This window comes from Phalacrocorax carbo, chromosome 1 (genome assembly GCF_963921805.1).
Source record: "Phalacrocorax carbo chromosome 1, bPhaCar2.1, whole genome shotgun sequence".
Lineage (NCBI taxonomy): Eukaryota > Metazoa > Chordata > Aves > Suliformes > Phalacrocoracidae > Phalacrocorax > Phalacrocorax carbo.
In genome coordinates, this window is record NC_087513.1 from 25,478,321 (window position 1) to 25,490,984 (window position 12,664).

Below are 12,664 nucleotides of genomic sequence, written 5' to 3' on the forward strand. Positions count from 1 at the left end.
CTTTGGGAATCTCAGTAAAAAAGCCAAAATCAGATAAGTATGGATTTTGTTTGGCTGAATGGAGCCTCCTCATCAAATTAAAGATTTATTGTCAGATCGCGGCGGGGTAATTTGCACTGCTCTCTCTCACTTTCTCTCTCTCCGTCTGTATATATGCAGTTGTAGTTAGTAATATACAACATTTCATCTTTGCTAACAACAGAATGTTTGTCAGCCCTGGATTTAAGGTGTTTTGAATTAAATTAAAGTATCTATATAGACAGATGTGTCAGGGGGTGCTGTGAGTCTCATCTATATGGTTTTTTCCTGGACTTTCATCTCATGACTTGCCCTGTGAGTATGATTTCTAACCTGAAGATCATAGGTACCTAGTTTTCCACAGTTTCTAAACAAAACAACCAAGTTGGTATAGATTCTTGAAAGTTGAGACACGGAGATGTTGTGGAGACCCGAACATTGTGTTTCCAGTCAAGCTCCAAGATGTGCAAAGAGGAAGTGCCAGTAAATCTTGTAGACTTGTGGAGCAGCAGCTGCCTAACAAACTGGTTTTGGCAGGTCTTCCTGCTCATTCCAGCTCTGTAGCACATCCCTGTATGGATAGGGAATAACAAAACTCTTCTAGAAGACCTCTTATGGTGGTTTAATGAAGAATGAAGAAATCTATTGAGGTAGATTTGTGCAGTAGTTCTAAAGCAAGAATCAAACCTGGAAAGATGCAAAAGGAGGCACCAAACAGACTGAGACACTCTGGTATTGGTTTCAAAAAGGCAAAAAGGAGAAGATTTCCTAAGTGCTGAGGAAAATCAAGTCCTGATGGTCCAAAATTCTGCAGAGTTGATATTTTGTCAGAAAGAAAATATTCCAATAAACTGTGCTAAAATAAAAATTCTAGATGTTTGCTTAGAATAATAAATTCTATAACATTCACTCCCATGTAAGACTGGAGATTTAAGATCTCATAAAGAAAAGTTTTTACTAACAGAGACCGTGATTAGAGTGGAAAACCTGAGAGAGCAATTTGGTGCCATTTCCAGTATATCAAATGTGTTCCAAAATGAAGTAGAAAAAGTAAATTTGCCTAGAGCGGGTTCTGTGACACAGTGATAGATCTTTACCTGAAATAAACATCCGCCTCCTTGCTGGTAGTGGGTACTTTTGCAGTGAAGGGAAAGCAATGCTGGTAAAATACTCTGCCAATGATTATGGTATCAGCCCAAGTACCCCTGACAGAAATGTAAATATGGTGAAAAGACTGGGGCTTATGGTTGGAGATGGTCGAACATCAAATCATTGAAGTTTTTGTAGTAAAGAGAATGAGTAGGTGAAAGCAGAAAAAATGTGTATGCAAAGGAAACAGTTGTGGCAAACTGAGAGCCTAAAGAGGCAGGATGTTTTTTTTTTTAGGCTTAAAGTTGGTGGGTTTAGAGGTCTCAAGTATGCTGCACAGGCTGCAGCTGTCAGTGCAGTGAGAGATGCTGCAGCATTTAGCACTGAAATTATTGTTACTTTTCTAGCAAGATTTTAAAAAAAGGTAATAGTGGGAATTTTTTTTTAACTCAATATGAATACTGCCTGAGATCCACACTTGTTTCTAGGTGGGAAGTGCAAAATTTTTGTTGACACATTCATCACCAAAATTGTTCACATTAGCAAAAATCATCGGACAGATATTCCTAAATCAACGGCTTCTCCAAATGCATCGAAGCGGCTGATTTGCTCTTTCCATTGTTTACATACATTTGGTAGTTAAAACATATTAAAAAACATTAATTTGTGGAATGGAATATGAGCAGGTGTCATAAAAGAAATAACTAGGAAAAAAAAAAGTTGAAAGCTAACAGATCTTGAGCGCCAATATAGTTTGTTTTCAGAACAGTAAAGTGTATTTCCAAATAGGCTACCTTATGTACACTTGCATGCTTTACTCAGTCTATCCCATGCTTTAGATCACCCTTAATAAATGTTGAGTGCCCAGTATCTTTTTATATTCATGGCACAAGCGTTACAGCTCAGAACTTTATTTTTAACAAGACAAAAGTGTATTAGTGGGTGCTGACAGTGCAAAATGCAGACAGTAAGACCATTCTTATTACTACATTTCATTTTAGACTGACAAAATACTAAAATGCGAATTGCAAGTTGTTATTAGCAGCAATGTTCATATGGATTAGCCTACAGCTGGGAGTTCAATATTACGTATTTTGGTTACGCTGTAATTTCTGATTTCCGCTTCAGTTAATGCCTGATGCATTAATAGCGTACATAATAACATAATAATGTGCTTTTAAATGTACAGGGTATAGAAAAACTCAATTTCTGCCTGGATTATTGGGTCTCTCACACCCATGTTCATTCTTGGAAGAAGCAAACTAAAATGAACATGATACCACTTCTATTTTGGCTGCTTTCTCCCAACTTCTGATTTCAAACAGTGGGAGGAGGGATGACTCTGCAACAACACAAAGCTCCAGAGAAACAGGGCTTGTGTTCTAGTAATCCACAAGGAATAATAAGGAAGATAAGCAATGAGCCTTCTGTAGTTTGCTCTAATATTGGCAGCTGGGAGAAATATCGGGTGCCCGCAAGTAAGCATAATGTTAAAGAATACAATTGTGAATTTGCCTTTTCTAACAGAACATGATTCCTCACGTGCTCTTTCTTTTGTGAGGAATGATGTTAAAGTCTAGGCAGTAAAATCTGTGACCATCTGCTCTGCCGCATAATTCACTTCCAGAGACTTGGTCTTAAGAGGCTAGGAGAGTTAGCTGAGTCCTGATCAGCAAGGAGCATGATGATCAATGCGTGGAATATTTCCACCATGGGCATGAAGCTTTAGGAATAGATTCAGACCGTTGCTTTTCAACCCAGGATTTTCACTTACTGCTGCAGATGGAAAAAGGGGTGGGAGAAAGTTGTCATTCAAGGATAGTAATCAGATCTGACGTTAAAGAGGTTTTCCAGTACTATGTTGGTGTCAATAAGAGGTGGAAGACCCAGTGTTAGTTCCATCCACGTCAGTCTGTCATTTTGCATCTGAATTAGAGAAGACGCAAATTCTGCCAGGCTCCCTGGGCAAGGCTCATGTGTGCCCCATCCTTCCCTGCTGTGACCTGCAGAAATGGAGCCTGGGTATGTGTCTCCAGAGAAAGCTGTACCAATTTCTGGGGAGGTCCTCGAGCCAGATGCTGGGGTGCCCACACCCCTGCACATGCTGTAGAGCATACCTGCTGCTCAGCTTGCAGAATCACCCCAGGTGATGCTCTCTTCCTTGAGCAGGCTGGGTCTCTTCTCTTTAGTCAACATGACTTCTTCAGATTTCCTTTCTTCTGTCTGTAAGGGCTGGCTCTAGGTCTTTGTAGAGAGGCTTTTGTTTTGTTTTGTTACTGTAATAGGAGTTTCTCTTGATTATTTGCGTGGTCCTATCCATTGTGATGTGCACAGTTCAAGGCTTCTGGAAGTCAGGGGCAAATTATCCTGGTGCCTGAGAGAGAGCGAGCAACTAACAAAGCGCTTAGATTGTGTTTGTGATTGCAAGGCAGCATTCTTCCTGAAGTGGGTGGGGGAGACTACCTCATCTTTTATGAAGATGCTTTTGCCTTGGAAATCTCATTTCTGTATTGTGACAAAACCTACCCCTGGGACTGCCGCGGGGAAGAGCAGCAGTGCTAGGCATTGTTGTGTCCTGCGACTGCAGCATCTATCATCAGATTACAAAACAGGTTTTCTCCCTCTCAGGAAGGTAATTTCTTGTCAGAGTCCCTGTTTCAATTACCACTTTAACTGAGGCTGAGGCTACGTCCGTGACAGACAGAAAGAGTATCTATCTAATCCAGACAAAGCAAAGAAGACAGAATGTAATGTAAGGTTCAGTTAATTTTCATTGAACCTCCTTGTTGCAGTCTGGCATGTGTTCAGCCATCTGTAGGACAGGTTTATACAGAACCTCTGCTTTCTTAAAACTTTTTGGGTTTGGTTGCATATTACTATTCAGAATTTGTCTTGAAGTCTGTAACTGATGTTAGCTGAAGGATTTTCTTTTATCTGTTGCATCCCTTTGCTGGAGGATTGCTACTGTATGTTCATTATCCAACAATGGAGAGTTCATGTAAATTATTCTTGAACATAAAGTAAAAATACTGCTTTTTGTAAATAAGGCCCCCTAAGATTTTAGCTTGTGTAATACATCCTTTTATAAAGCATACTCTTAACGTCACCTATCTTCTTTATTTCCTTAGTGTCTGCTAATCATAATATCTCAAGTAGTGGAAAAAAATGAAGAGAAACTGGAGCTGGGCTCACTTTTTCTATTTTGTTTGAGCCTAGTAGCATAATCAGAATCAGCATCATCAATGCAATGAGTACCATGCAATTGTTCAGGAAAATGGAATAGCTCGTCAGAGGAAGCTGCAATCTAATGCGTGTAACTTTCCTTTTTTTGTACCGCTGGCACACAGAGGAGGAAAAGGCTGACAAACCAAGTGTCTTAACTGAGATAAGAGATTGAGAGCGAGAAGTTTGTCAGCCTAATTTAGCTTCTCTAAAAGCATGAAGCCATGTGGCAGTAATTGTCTTGCAGAGCTATAGTCACCCTCATAAATAATAATTTTTCACAGCTTTTGCATTTGTGTTTGCATTTTTCCTACATGCTTATACTAAGTTGTAACATCTTACGAAAAAGTTTTCTGTGTTCAAGTCTCTTACTTTCTGCATAGTTTGTTCACCTAAAGTTAATTTTTTTTTTCTTTGAACTGACACATTGCCCCATTCCTGGAAGTGTCCAAGGCCAGATTGGATGGGGCTTTGAGCAACCTGGTCTAGTGGAAGGTGTCCTTGCCCACGGCAGGGGGGTTGGAACTAGGTGATCTTTAAGGTCCCTTCCAACCCAAACCATTCTATGATTCTTTGCTAAATTAATTTGATTTGTATGAACAAGATAGTGAACCTAATAATATGCTTAATAGAAAAAAATTTCTCTTCCCTTTCCCCCTTTCTCACTTCCCCCCTTTCTCCTCCTCCTTTGTTTTCTTGCTTGATTCTGTTTTCTCCTATAAGGCTATAATTTCAGTTGTTTAGGTTTTGCCATTAAAAAATTTATTACGGATTTTTCTAAAAAGTCGTATAGAAAACCCCTGATTCGTCTTATCACAGAGAAAAGCTTATTTTTGGATGCTTAAAAATGTACTTCCTTGCTCTCTCCCCTCAAAAATTTGGAAATTAAGTTCTAGTAACGTATTAATAAGTATTCTGTAGAAAATATTACAGTCCTATCGCTCTTAAGCCTCTCCTCTGCCCCAGTTAAATTCTGTTCTATTATTTATTGCAGATGGGGAACTCAAGGGGATTTCACCACTACTCACCCTCGGCCTGTTGTCAAAGTAAAACTCTTTACAGAAAGCACTGGGGTGCTGGCACTTGAAGATAAAGAACTGGGAAGAGTGAGTATTATGTGTAGAAACAAGATTTATGTGAGAAATGATGCATAGAAATGCGAGTATTGATAAAGCATGCCATAAAATGGTATAAGGTATTCAGCACAGCACCTGCTCTGCTGCAGCTGTACCAAAGAGTGCTTTTTCTTTTAAGGGTGACTTTTTCCAGTGTTCAAAACATAATATGTTGACCTGGGTTGCCTTTCAGAAACTTGCATCAGGGATCCATGATGGTTCTCTTTGTCTTGTTTAAAACTTTTTTTAATTCCTACATGACCTACTAATGCTTGTAGCTGTTCAAATTAGGAGTGAAGTGAGAGAAGACTTGGCATGTAATAAATAGAGCAAATGATTGGGGAAAGGGAAGGAAGGACTTAAAGTGGCGGAAGGATGAGGGAGGAAGGAGCGATGGAGATAATATGTCAGGATAAAATAAGAGTTCTCACTCTTGTACTGTATGAAATTCCCTTCCCTTTTCACATTTTCCCTATCTTGGCAGGATCATTTATCCTTCTTAGGAAAAATCTTAGACTAGGAGTGCAAGGTGTCATAGACAGAGGAGGGTAGTGTGAATGACGCAGAGGAATTCTGCAGATCTCACCCCCGCCCCATCTCCTGTTGAAATTCTCCCCTCTGACGTGTAACGCATGGAGGATAGCTCACGTTTTAACGCTCAGTTCTGCATTCAGAGTCATGGCTGTTTCTTATTCAAGCAAGGACAGCTTGCTGGGAAGAGCTCTGCTCTTCCCAACTGTGTGTCCTCTAAGTGCTGGCAGCTACACAAAGACAGATTCTCCCACATACTGGGTCACTTGTTAAGATCAGGACTGTATCCCCAGTATTACTTCCTGTGTCCTCTCATGTCCTTCTAGGAGGCCTCCAAGGTCACTTGGGCAAGGATGGCTGAGGTGAAGGTGGGAATCTGTGTGGGGAAGATTTCCAGTAGGGGTAGCACACTGGCAGGAGCCAGGCAGGTGTTGTGGCAGATACAGAGGATCCGCAGGAGTGCAGCTGATCAGACCAGAGTCAGTAATATCTGGATTCAAAATAACAAAAAGAGACACAAGAAGGGTGGACTTAGAGGAACTGCATAGTGGTATTAAATGCAGACAAGTTTATTCTCTGTCCCTGCTTGTTCAGTCCTTTCAAAGAAGAAAAAAGGAAGGTCAATGCCAAGGTACAGGGCAGTGGAGAAGGGACTCTGTGGCCATTGTGATGAGTGGCCAGAATAGTGATTGACAAGGAGTCAGAGAAGGAAAGAAACAGTAACAGAATCAATGGGGTAAGAATTACGTGTGTTAGCAGGATCCTCTTGGTCTGCAACCTTAAAGAGCCAAACTTCAAGTATAGGCTTGGTCTGCTTTCTTATGCTGCAGCTTGTCTGAGTTTCTAGGACAGGGGTTAAAAAGATTTTAAATTATTTTAAAGGATTCAAACATTTCAAATGTGAAATATTGAATATAGCTTTTGCCTTAACTGTATCCTGTGGCCCCAGAGGGTTTGGTTTGTGTTTTTTTCCTGCCCCCTCTCCCTTCCCACTCCTGGCCTTCTTCTGACACATCTATATTTGTCAGCTGGGCAAACCAGTTTAAAGAAGGTAATACTTTTCCTTTCTTGGTTAGGAGTGGTGAGGGGAGAGAGAGAAAATAAAACTAGGTAGCTGACAGGGGCTAGTGCTGAGGTCACTGCCCTGTTGCTGGATGGGATCTGACCCAGCTTTCCCAGAGGCAAAGCAAGATATATAAAAGGAGAGGGAGGAAAGTGTAATCTCCTGTTTCTGTTGCTGATTCTTACTCTCCTGTTGTTCTTCGGCAAAGTCTGCATGCTTTTATCAAATGCTCTGAGGTTTGGCAGTTTGTACCAGAATTAGGCTATAAATGGCCCTCAGGCATCCCAGCCCCCAGAGAGAGAAAAAATCTGGACAAAGGAGGATTTTCCCTTGGTTGAGGAGGATTGGGTTAGAGATTAACTAGGCAAACTGGATCCTTGCAAATCCATGGGCCCTGATGGGATGCACCCATGAATGCTGAAGGAGCTGGTCATGTTCTTGCCAAGCCACTGTCCATCATCTTTGAAAGGTCATGGAGGACAGGAGAGGTGCCCGAGGATTGGAAGACAGCAAGTGTCACTCCAATCTTCAAAAAGGGCAAAAAAGAGGACCCGGGAACTATAGGCCAGTCAGCCTCACCTCCATCCCCAGAAAGGAGCAGTTCATGCTGGAGATCATCTGCAGGCATGTAGAGGAAAAGAAGGTTGTCAGAAGTAGTCAACATGGATTCACCAAGGGGAGATCATGCTTGACCAACCTGGTAGACTTCTGTGATGGTGTGACTGGCTGGGTCGACGAAGGGAGAGCAGTGGATCTTGTCTATCTCGACCTCAATAAGGTGTTCAACACTGTCTCCCATAACATCCTCATGGACAAGCTAAGGAAGTGTGGTTTAGATAAGAGGAGAGTGGGGTGGATTGAGAACTGGCTGAAGAACAGAACTTGGAGGGTCGTGATCAACAGGGCAGAGTCTGGTTGGAGGCCCATGACTAGTGGTGTTCCCCAGGGGTCTGTGCTGGGTCCAGCCCTGTTCAACATATTCATCAATGACCTGGATGAAGGGACAGAGTGTAACCTCAGCAAGTTCGCTGATGACACCAAGCTGGGAGGAGTGGCTGATACACCAGAAGGCTGTGCTGCCATCCAACGAGACCTGGACAGGCTGGAGAGCTGGGCCAAGGGGAACCTCATGAAATTCAACAAGTGCAAGTGCAAGGTCCTGCACCTGGGGAGGAACAACCCCATGCACGGGTACATGTTGGGGGCTGACCTGCTGGAAAGCAGGACACTGATTTTACATATTATAATCCATTCCTAATTTACCAGAAATGTCCGGCCCCTATCCTTGCCAAAAAAAATGTCTACTGTAAAAGATATGTCAGTAAAAGATAAAGCTCCCACAATGACCTTATGCACAGAGCATGGTCCTTAGCAGTGGAAAAGAACATAAAAAAGGGCATGCTGGCTGTGCATCAGCCTGTTTGGGTGTCTGGTCTGTCCTCCTGCACCTCCCACGTCTGGCAATACCAGGGGTTGCTGACAGACACCTTCCAGGTGGTGGTGGTAGATGCTCAACTCAGGAGAAGGGGGAATCTGCCAGCTTTCCTCTGTGGTTTAACCAGAGTATTTGGGAGCAGTGGTTGCTAGCTTCAGGGGAGTTTGGGAAAATATTTGAAAGAATTTGTAGAAAATAATTTTCAAGTACGGTGTACACTCATGGTGTACATTTTAGCTTTCAGAGTCTTGTTTTGTTGTCGATGTCTTCATTTTCAAATTTGAGAGATTTAAATTAAGGTGGCCTTTCAAAAGATCATAGAATCATAGAATCATTAAGGTTGGAAAAGGCCTGTAGGATCATCAGGTCCAACCGTCAACCCAACACTACCATGTCTACTAATCCATGCCCTGAAGTACCATGTCTACACGTCTTTTAAATACTTCCAGGGATAGCGATGTTACCACCACTCTGGACAGCTTGTTTCAATGCCTGACCACTCTTCAGTAAAGAAATTTTTTCCTAAAATCCAATCTAAACCTCCCCTGATGCAGCTTGAAGCCATTTCTTCTTGTTCTATGGCTAGTTATCTGGGAGAAGAGACCAACACCCACCTTGCTACAACCTCCATTCAGGTAGTTGTAGAGAGCGATAAGGTCTCCCCTCAGCCTCCTTTTTTTTCAGGCTAAACAACCCCAGTTCCCCCAGCTGTTCCTCATAAGACTTGTCCTCCAGACCCTTCACCAGCTTCATTGCTCTTCTCTGGACATGCTCCAGCAACTCAATGTCCTTCCTGTGGTGAGGGGCCTAAAGCTGAACACAGTACTCGAGGTGCAGCCTCACCAGTGCCAAGTACAGGGGCACCATCACCTCCCTGCTCCTGCTGGCCACACTATTCCTGATACTAGCCAGGATGCTGTTGGCCTTCTTGGCCACCTGGGCACACTGCTGGCTCATGTGCAGCCGGCTGTCAACCAGCACCCCAGGTCCTTCTCCGCTGGGCAGCTTTCCAGCCACTCTTCCCCAAGCCTGTAGCGTTGCATGGGGTTGTTGTGACCCAAGTGCAGGACCCAGCACTTGGCCTTGTTAAACCTCATACAGTTGGCCTCAGCCCATAAATCCAGCCTGTCCAGGTCCCTCTGCAGAGCCTTCTTACCCTTGAGCAGATCAGCACTCCCGCCCAACTTGGTGTTGTCTTCAAACTTACTGAGGGTGCACTCGATCTTCTCATCCAGATCATTGATAAAGATATTAAACAAGACTGGCCCCAGCCCTGGGGAACACCGCTCGTGACCAGCCACCAACTGGGTTTAACTCCATTCGCAACAACTCTCTGGGCTCGGCCATCCAGCCAGTTTTTTACCCAGCAAAGAGTACGCCCATCCAAGCCATGAGCCACCAGCTTCTCTAGGAGGATACTGTGGGAGACAGTGTCAAAGGCTTTACTAAATTCCAGGTAGACAACATCCACAGCCTTTCCCTCATCCACTAGGGCGGGTCACCTGGTCATAGAAGGAGATCAGGTTGGTCAGGCAGGACCTGCCTTTCATGAAGCCATGCTGGCTGGGCCTGATCCCCTGGTTGTCCTGCACATGCCTGGTGAGCTCACTCAAAGTGAACCACTCCGTAACCTTTCCCGGTACCAAGGTCAGGCTGACAGGCCTGTAGTTCCCCAGATCCTCCTTCTGGCCCTTCTTGAATATAGGTGTCACACAGGCAAGCCTCCAGTCATGTGGGACCTCTCCTGTTAACCAGGACTGCTGGTAAATGATGGAGAGTGGCTTGGCAAGCTCCTCTGCCAGCTCTGTCAGTACTCTCTGGGGGGTAACAGGTGGATGCAGGATCCCACTGGATAAGTTTAATTCCAATAAAATTTGGCAACTTTATGCCTGGTCAGTACACTGCAGTGACTTGCAGGAGTGCAGCTGATTCCGCTAGGTTTGTTATGCTCTGAAAAGGTCTGAAGATACTTCTGCTGGTATTTTTTCTGTACTTGAAAATTCAGCTGAGACCTGCCCATTCTGAGGTAGGCTTTCTGTGGACATTAATTCTCATCTATCAAGTACTTTCTTCAAAGCATGTGTCTTGACCTGATACCACTTTTCTACATTATTGAAGTTTGCATTTCCCATACCCTGTGGTTATTGTGAAGGTTTTGTTCTGTTTAATCTATAATTAGAAATAGAAGGTGGCTCTAGCTACATGGTTTGAATTTTGAACTTCCATCACATACCAAAGGGTTTCTTCTGCCACCAAGGGATCAGCTTTTTATGGAAGCAGATCTAAGGTATGAAATGAGGAGCAACAAAGGTTTCCCCAGAGCTGCAGGGGAGAAGGTGTTTCCATTGACCCCATCAGCGCATAGCAGTCTCTCACACATGAACTTAAGATGTAGGTCCTGATCTCAGTATGACAGTACTACAGCTCCTCAATTTAAGTAGGAGACACTGCTGATTTCCAGAAGTAATTAGCTCATATTGGAGCAGAAGGGATGCAGAATCTTGCTTCAGTAGAGAGGGCAGACCATACTTAGATCTTAATATACTCCCTGTTGGGAAGCAGAGGCTGGGGGCTGCAGAAGTCACCAGGTGAGCACCAAGTGACAGAAGGGTTGTTGTCTGTACTTAACATCTTCTCCCTTCAAGGCATTTAAGATGCATTTAACCAACAGGAAGTAGTACTTACTGTGTCACTTGTCTGACATTGCTCTTGTTCTCTATAAAACAACCAAAATAAATTCAATCCTGAATGCTGAGAGAAGATTTTGATTGCTGGGGGATATTTTTCTGGCTCCCTGCTGACTGCTTTAAGTGTCTTCAAACAAAACCCAAATCTTAACCTTTATTCTCTGTTCTACACGGACTGACGGACAGCTGGACAAACTCAGTTGTCCACTGAAAGAAAAAATGGAGACGTGTACTGCACAGGCAGGGAAAGGATGTTATGTGGATTTGGGTTCTGCAGAACGTGAGCTTCTGGAGTTGCTGTCTGTCTCTGCAGTTGTGCAGACCTCCCCATACAGTGAACCACTGAATTTAACTTCTAGAAAGTGAGACAGACTGCGTTTTTGAAGCTAAGTTTCTTCTAATACGGAAATATTAAGAACTTACTTTATTCAAATATCTGAAATGTGTGGCACAGTTCTTATGTGACTAACACTGATCTGGCTGCTTCAGTAATTTTTGTATGTGCATACAGAAGGCAGAATTGATGTTTGCATTTGTGCATGCAACAAATGAGGAAGCGTGAAGAAGCCTTCAGAGTTTGGAGTAAATAATTCTGAAAAATCAGCTTGGTGGTTTCTGAAACTCAGGGATCTGACACCATTTTTCCTTGTTCAGTACTTTGTGTATGAAGATGTTCAAACCTAGTAATTCAAAGTGACAGCCATTGTGCTAGCTTAGCACACATGTGAATACAATGTGAGAGCAGCAGGTGGTGTTTGATTGCTGATACTTCTTGAATATAAGAATATTTCAGCCCTGTCGCTCTGACTATTCAATTAAAAGGGAACTATTGTCTCACAACCTGCTTGTCACAGTCAGCTGCAGCCAGCAATAATTAGCTGTGCAGTTACATTTTTTTTCATCGGTGCTATTACTCTGGGTTTGATTTAAAGACGTTATAAAATAGCTCTACTGGCTAGGTACCCACACTTGCATGATTGCCTAGTTTCTGAATGCCGGCTGCACTGGGCACATTGGTTATCTTCTGTGCTGCGTTCGAAGGGCTGCTGAGCAGAGACAATTTTGTACTGTGAATATGTTAATTTAAAGCCTGCCATCCTGGGGAATGTGTTTCTCCATCACATTTTGAAATTACTGAGGTTTTGCAGGTCTGAGTTTTTCTGTCTTTTTTTTTTAAGTTTGGAAAATGATAAGAGATTGCTTCCACTCCCCCTTTTTCTCTTGCTCCTTGAGCAGTCTGCCTGGCAGCACCCTGCTATGTCTGGCTGAGTTATTGTTTCCACACTAGCAGGGGTTTTCTCAGTAGCTTCTCTGAGAAAGCCTCTCTCAGAAATTCTTGAGATATTTTTCATTCAGGCATGCTCTCTCATAGATTTGGGGGACAGGCTGCTTGGGAGGGACTTAGAGACAACTTTTATCAATTGCTAAGATCTATTAAGGTAAGGGTTCAGCTGGCAGCATCAGCAGAGGTCCATTGATTGCATAAATTGCAAATCTTCCTGGT

General features: G+C 43.1%; 1 protein-coding gene across 8 annotated transcripts in view; it reads left to right on the plus strand.

Annotated features, from left to right (window-relative positions):
- CADPS2 (calcium dependent secretion activator 2) overlaps positions 1-12,664 on the plus strand; it is a 318,752-nt gene that overhangs the window by 153,886 nt on the left and 152,202 nt on the right. For all 8 annotated transcript variants that reach the window (XM_064446439.1, XM_064446493.1, XM_064446432.1 and 5 more), the window contains exon 7: positions 5,324-5,435. In XM_064446439.1, the coding sequence (XP_064302509.1) occupies positions 5,324-5,435 (112 nt within the window). The remainder of the gene's footprint in view (positions 1-5,323; positions 5,436-12,664) is intronic.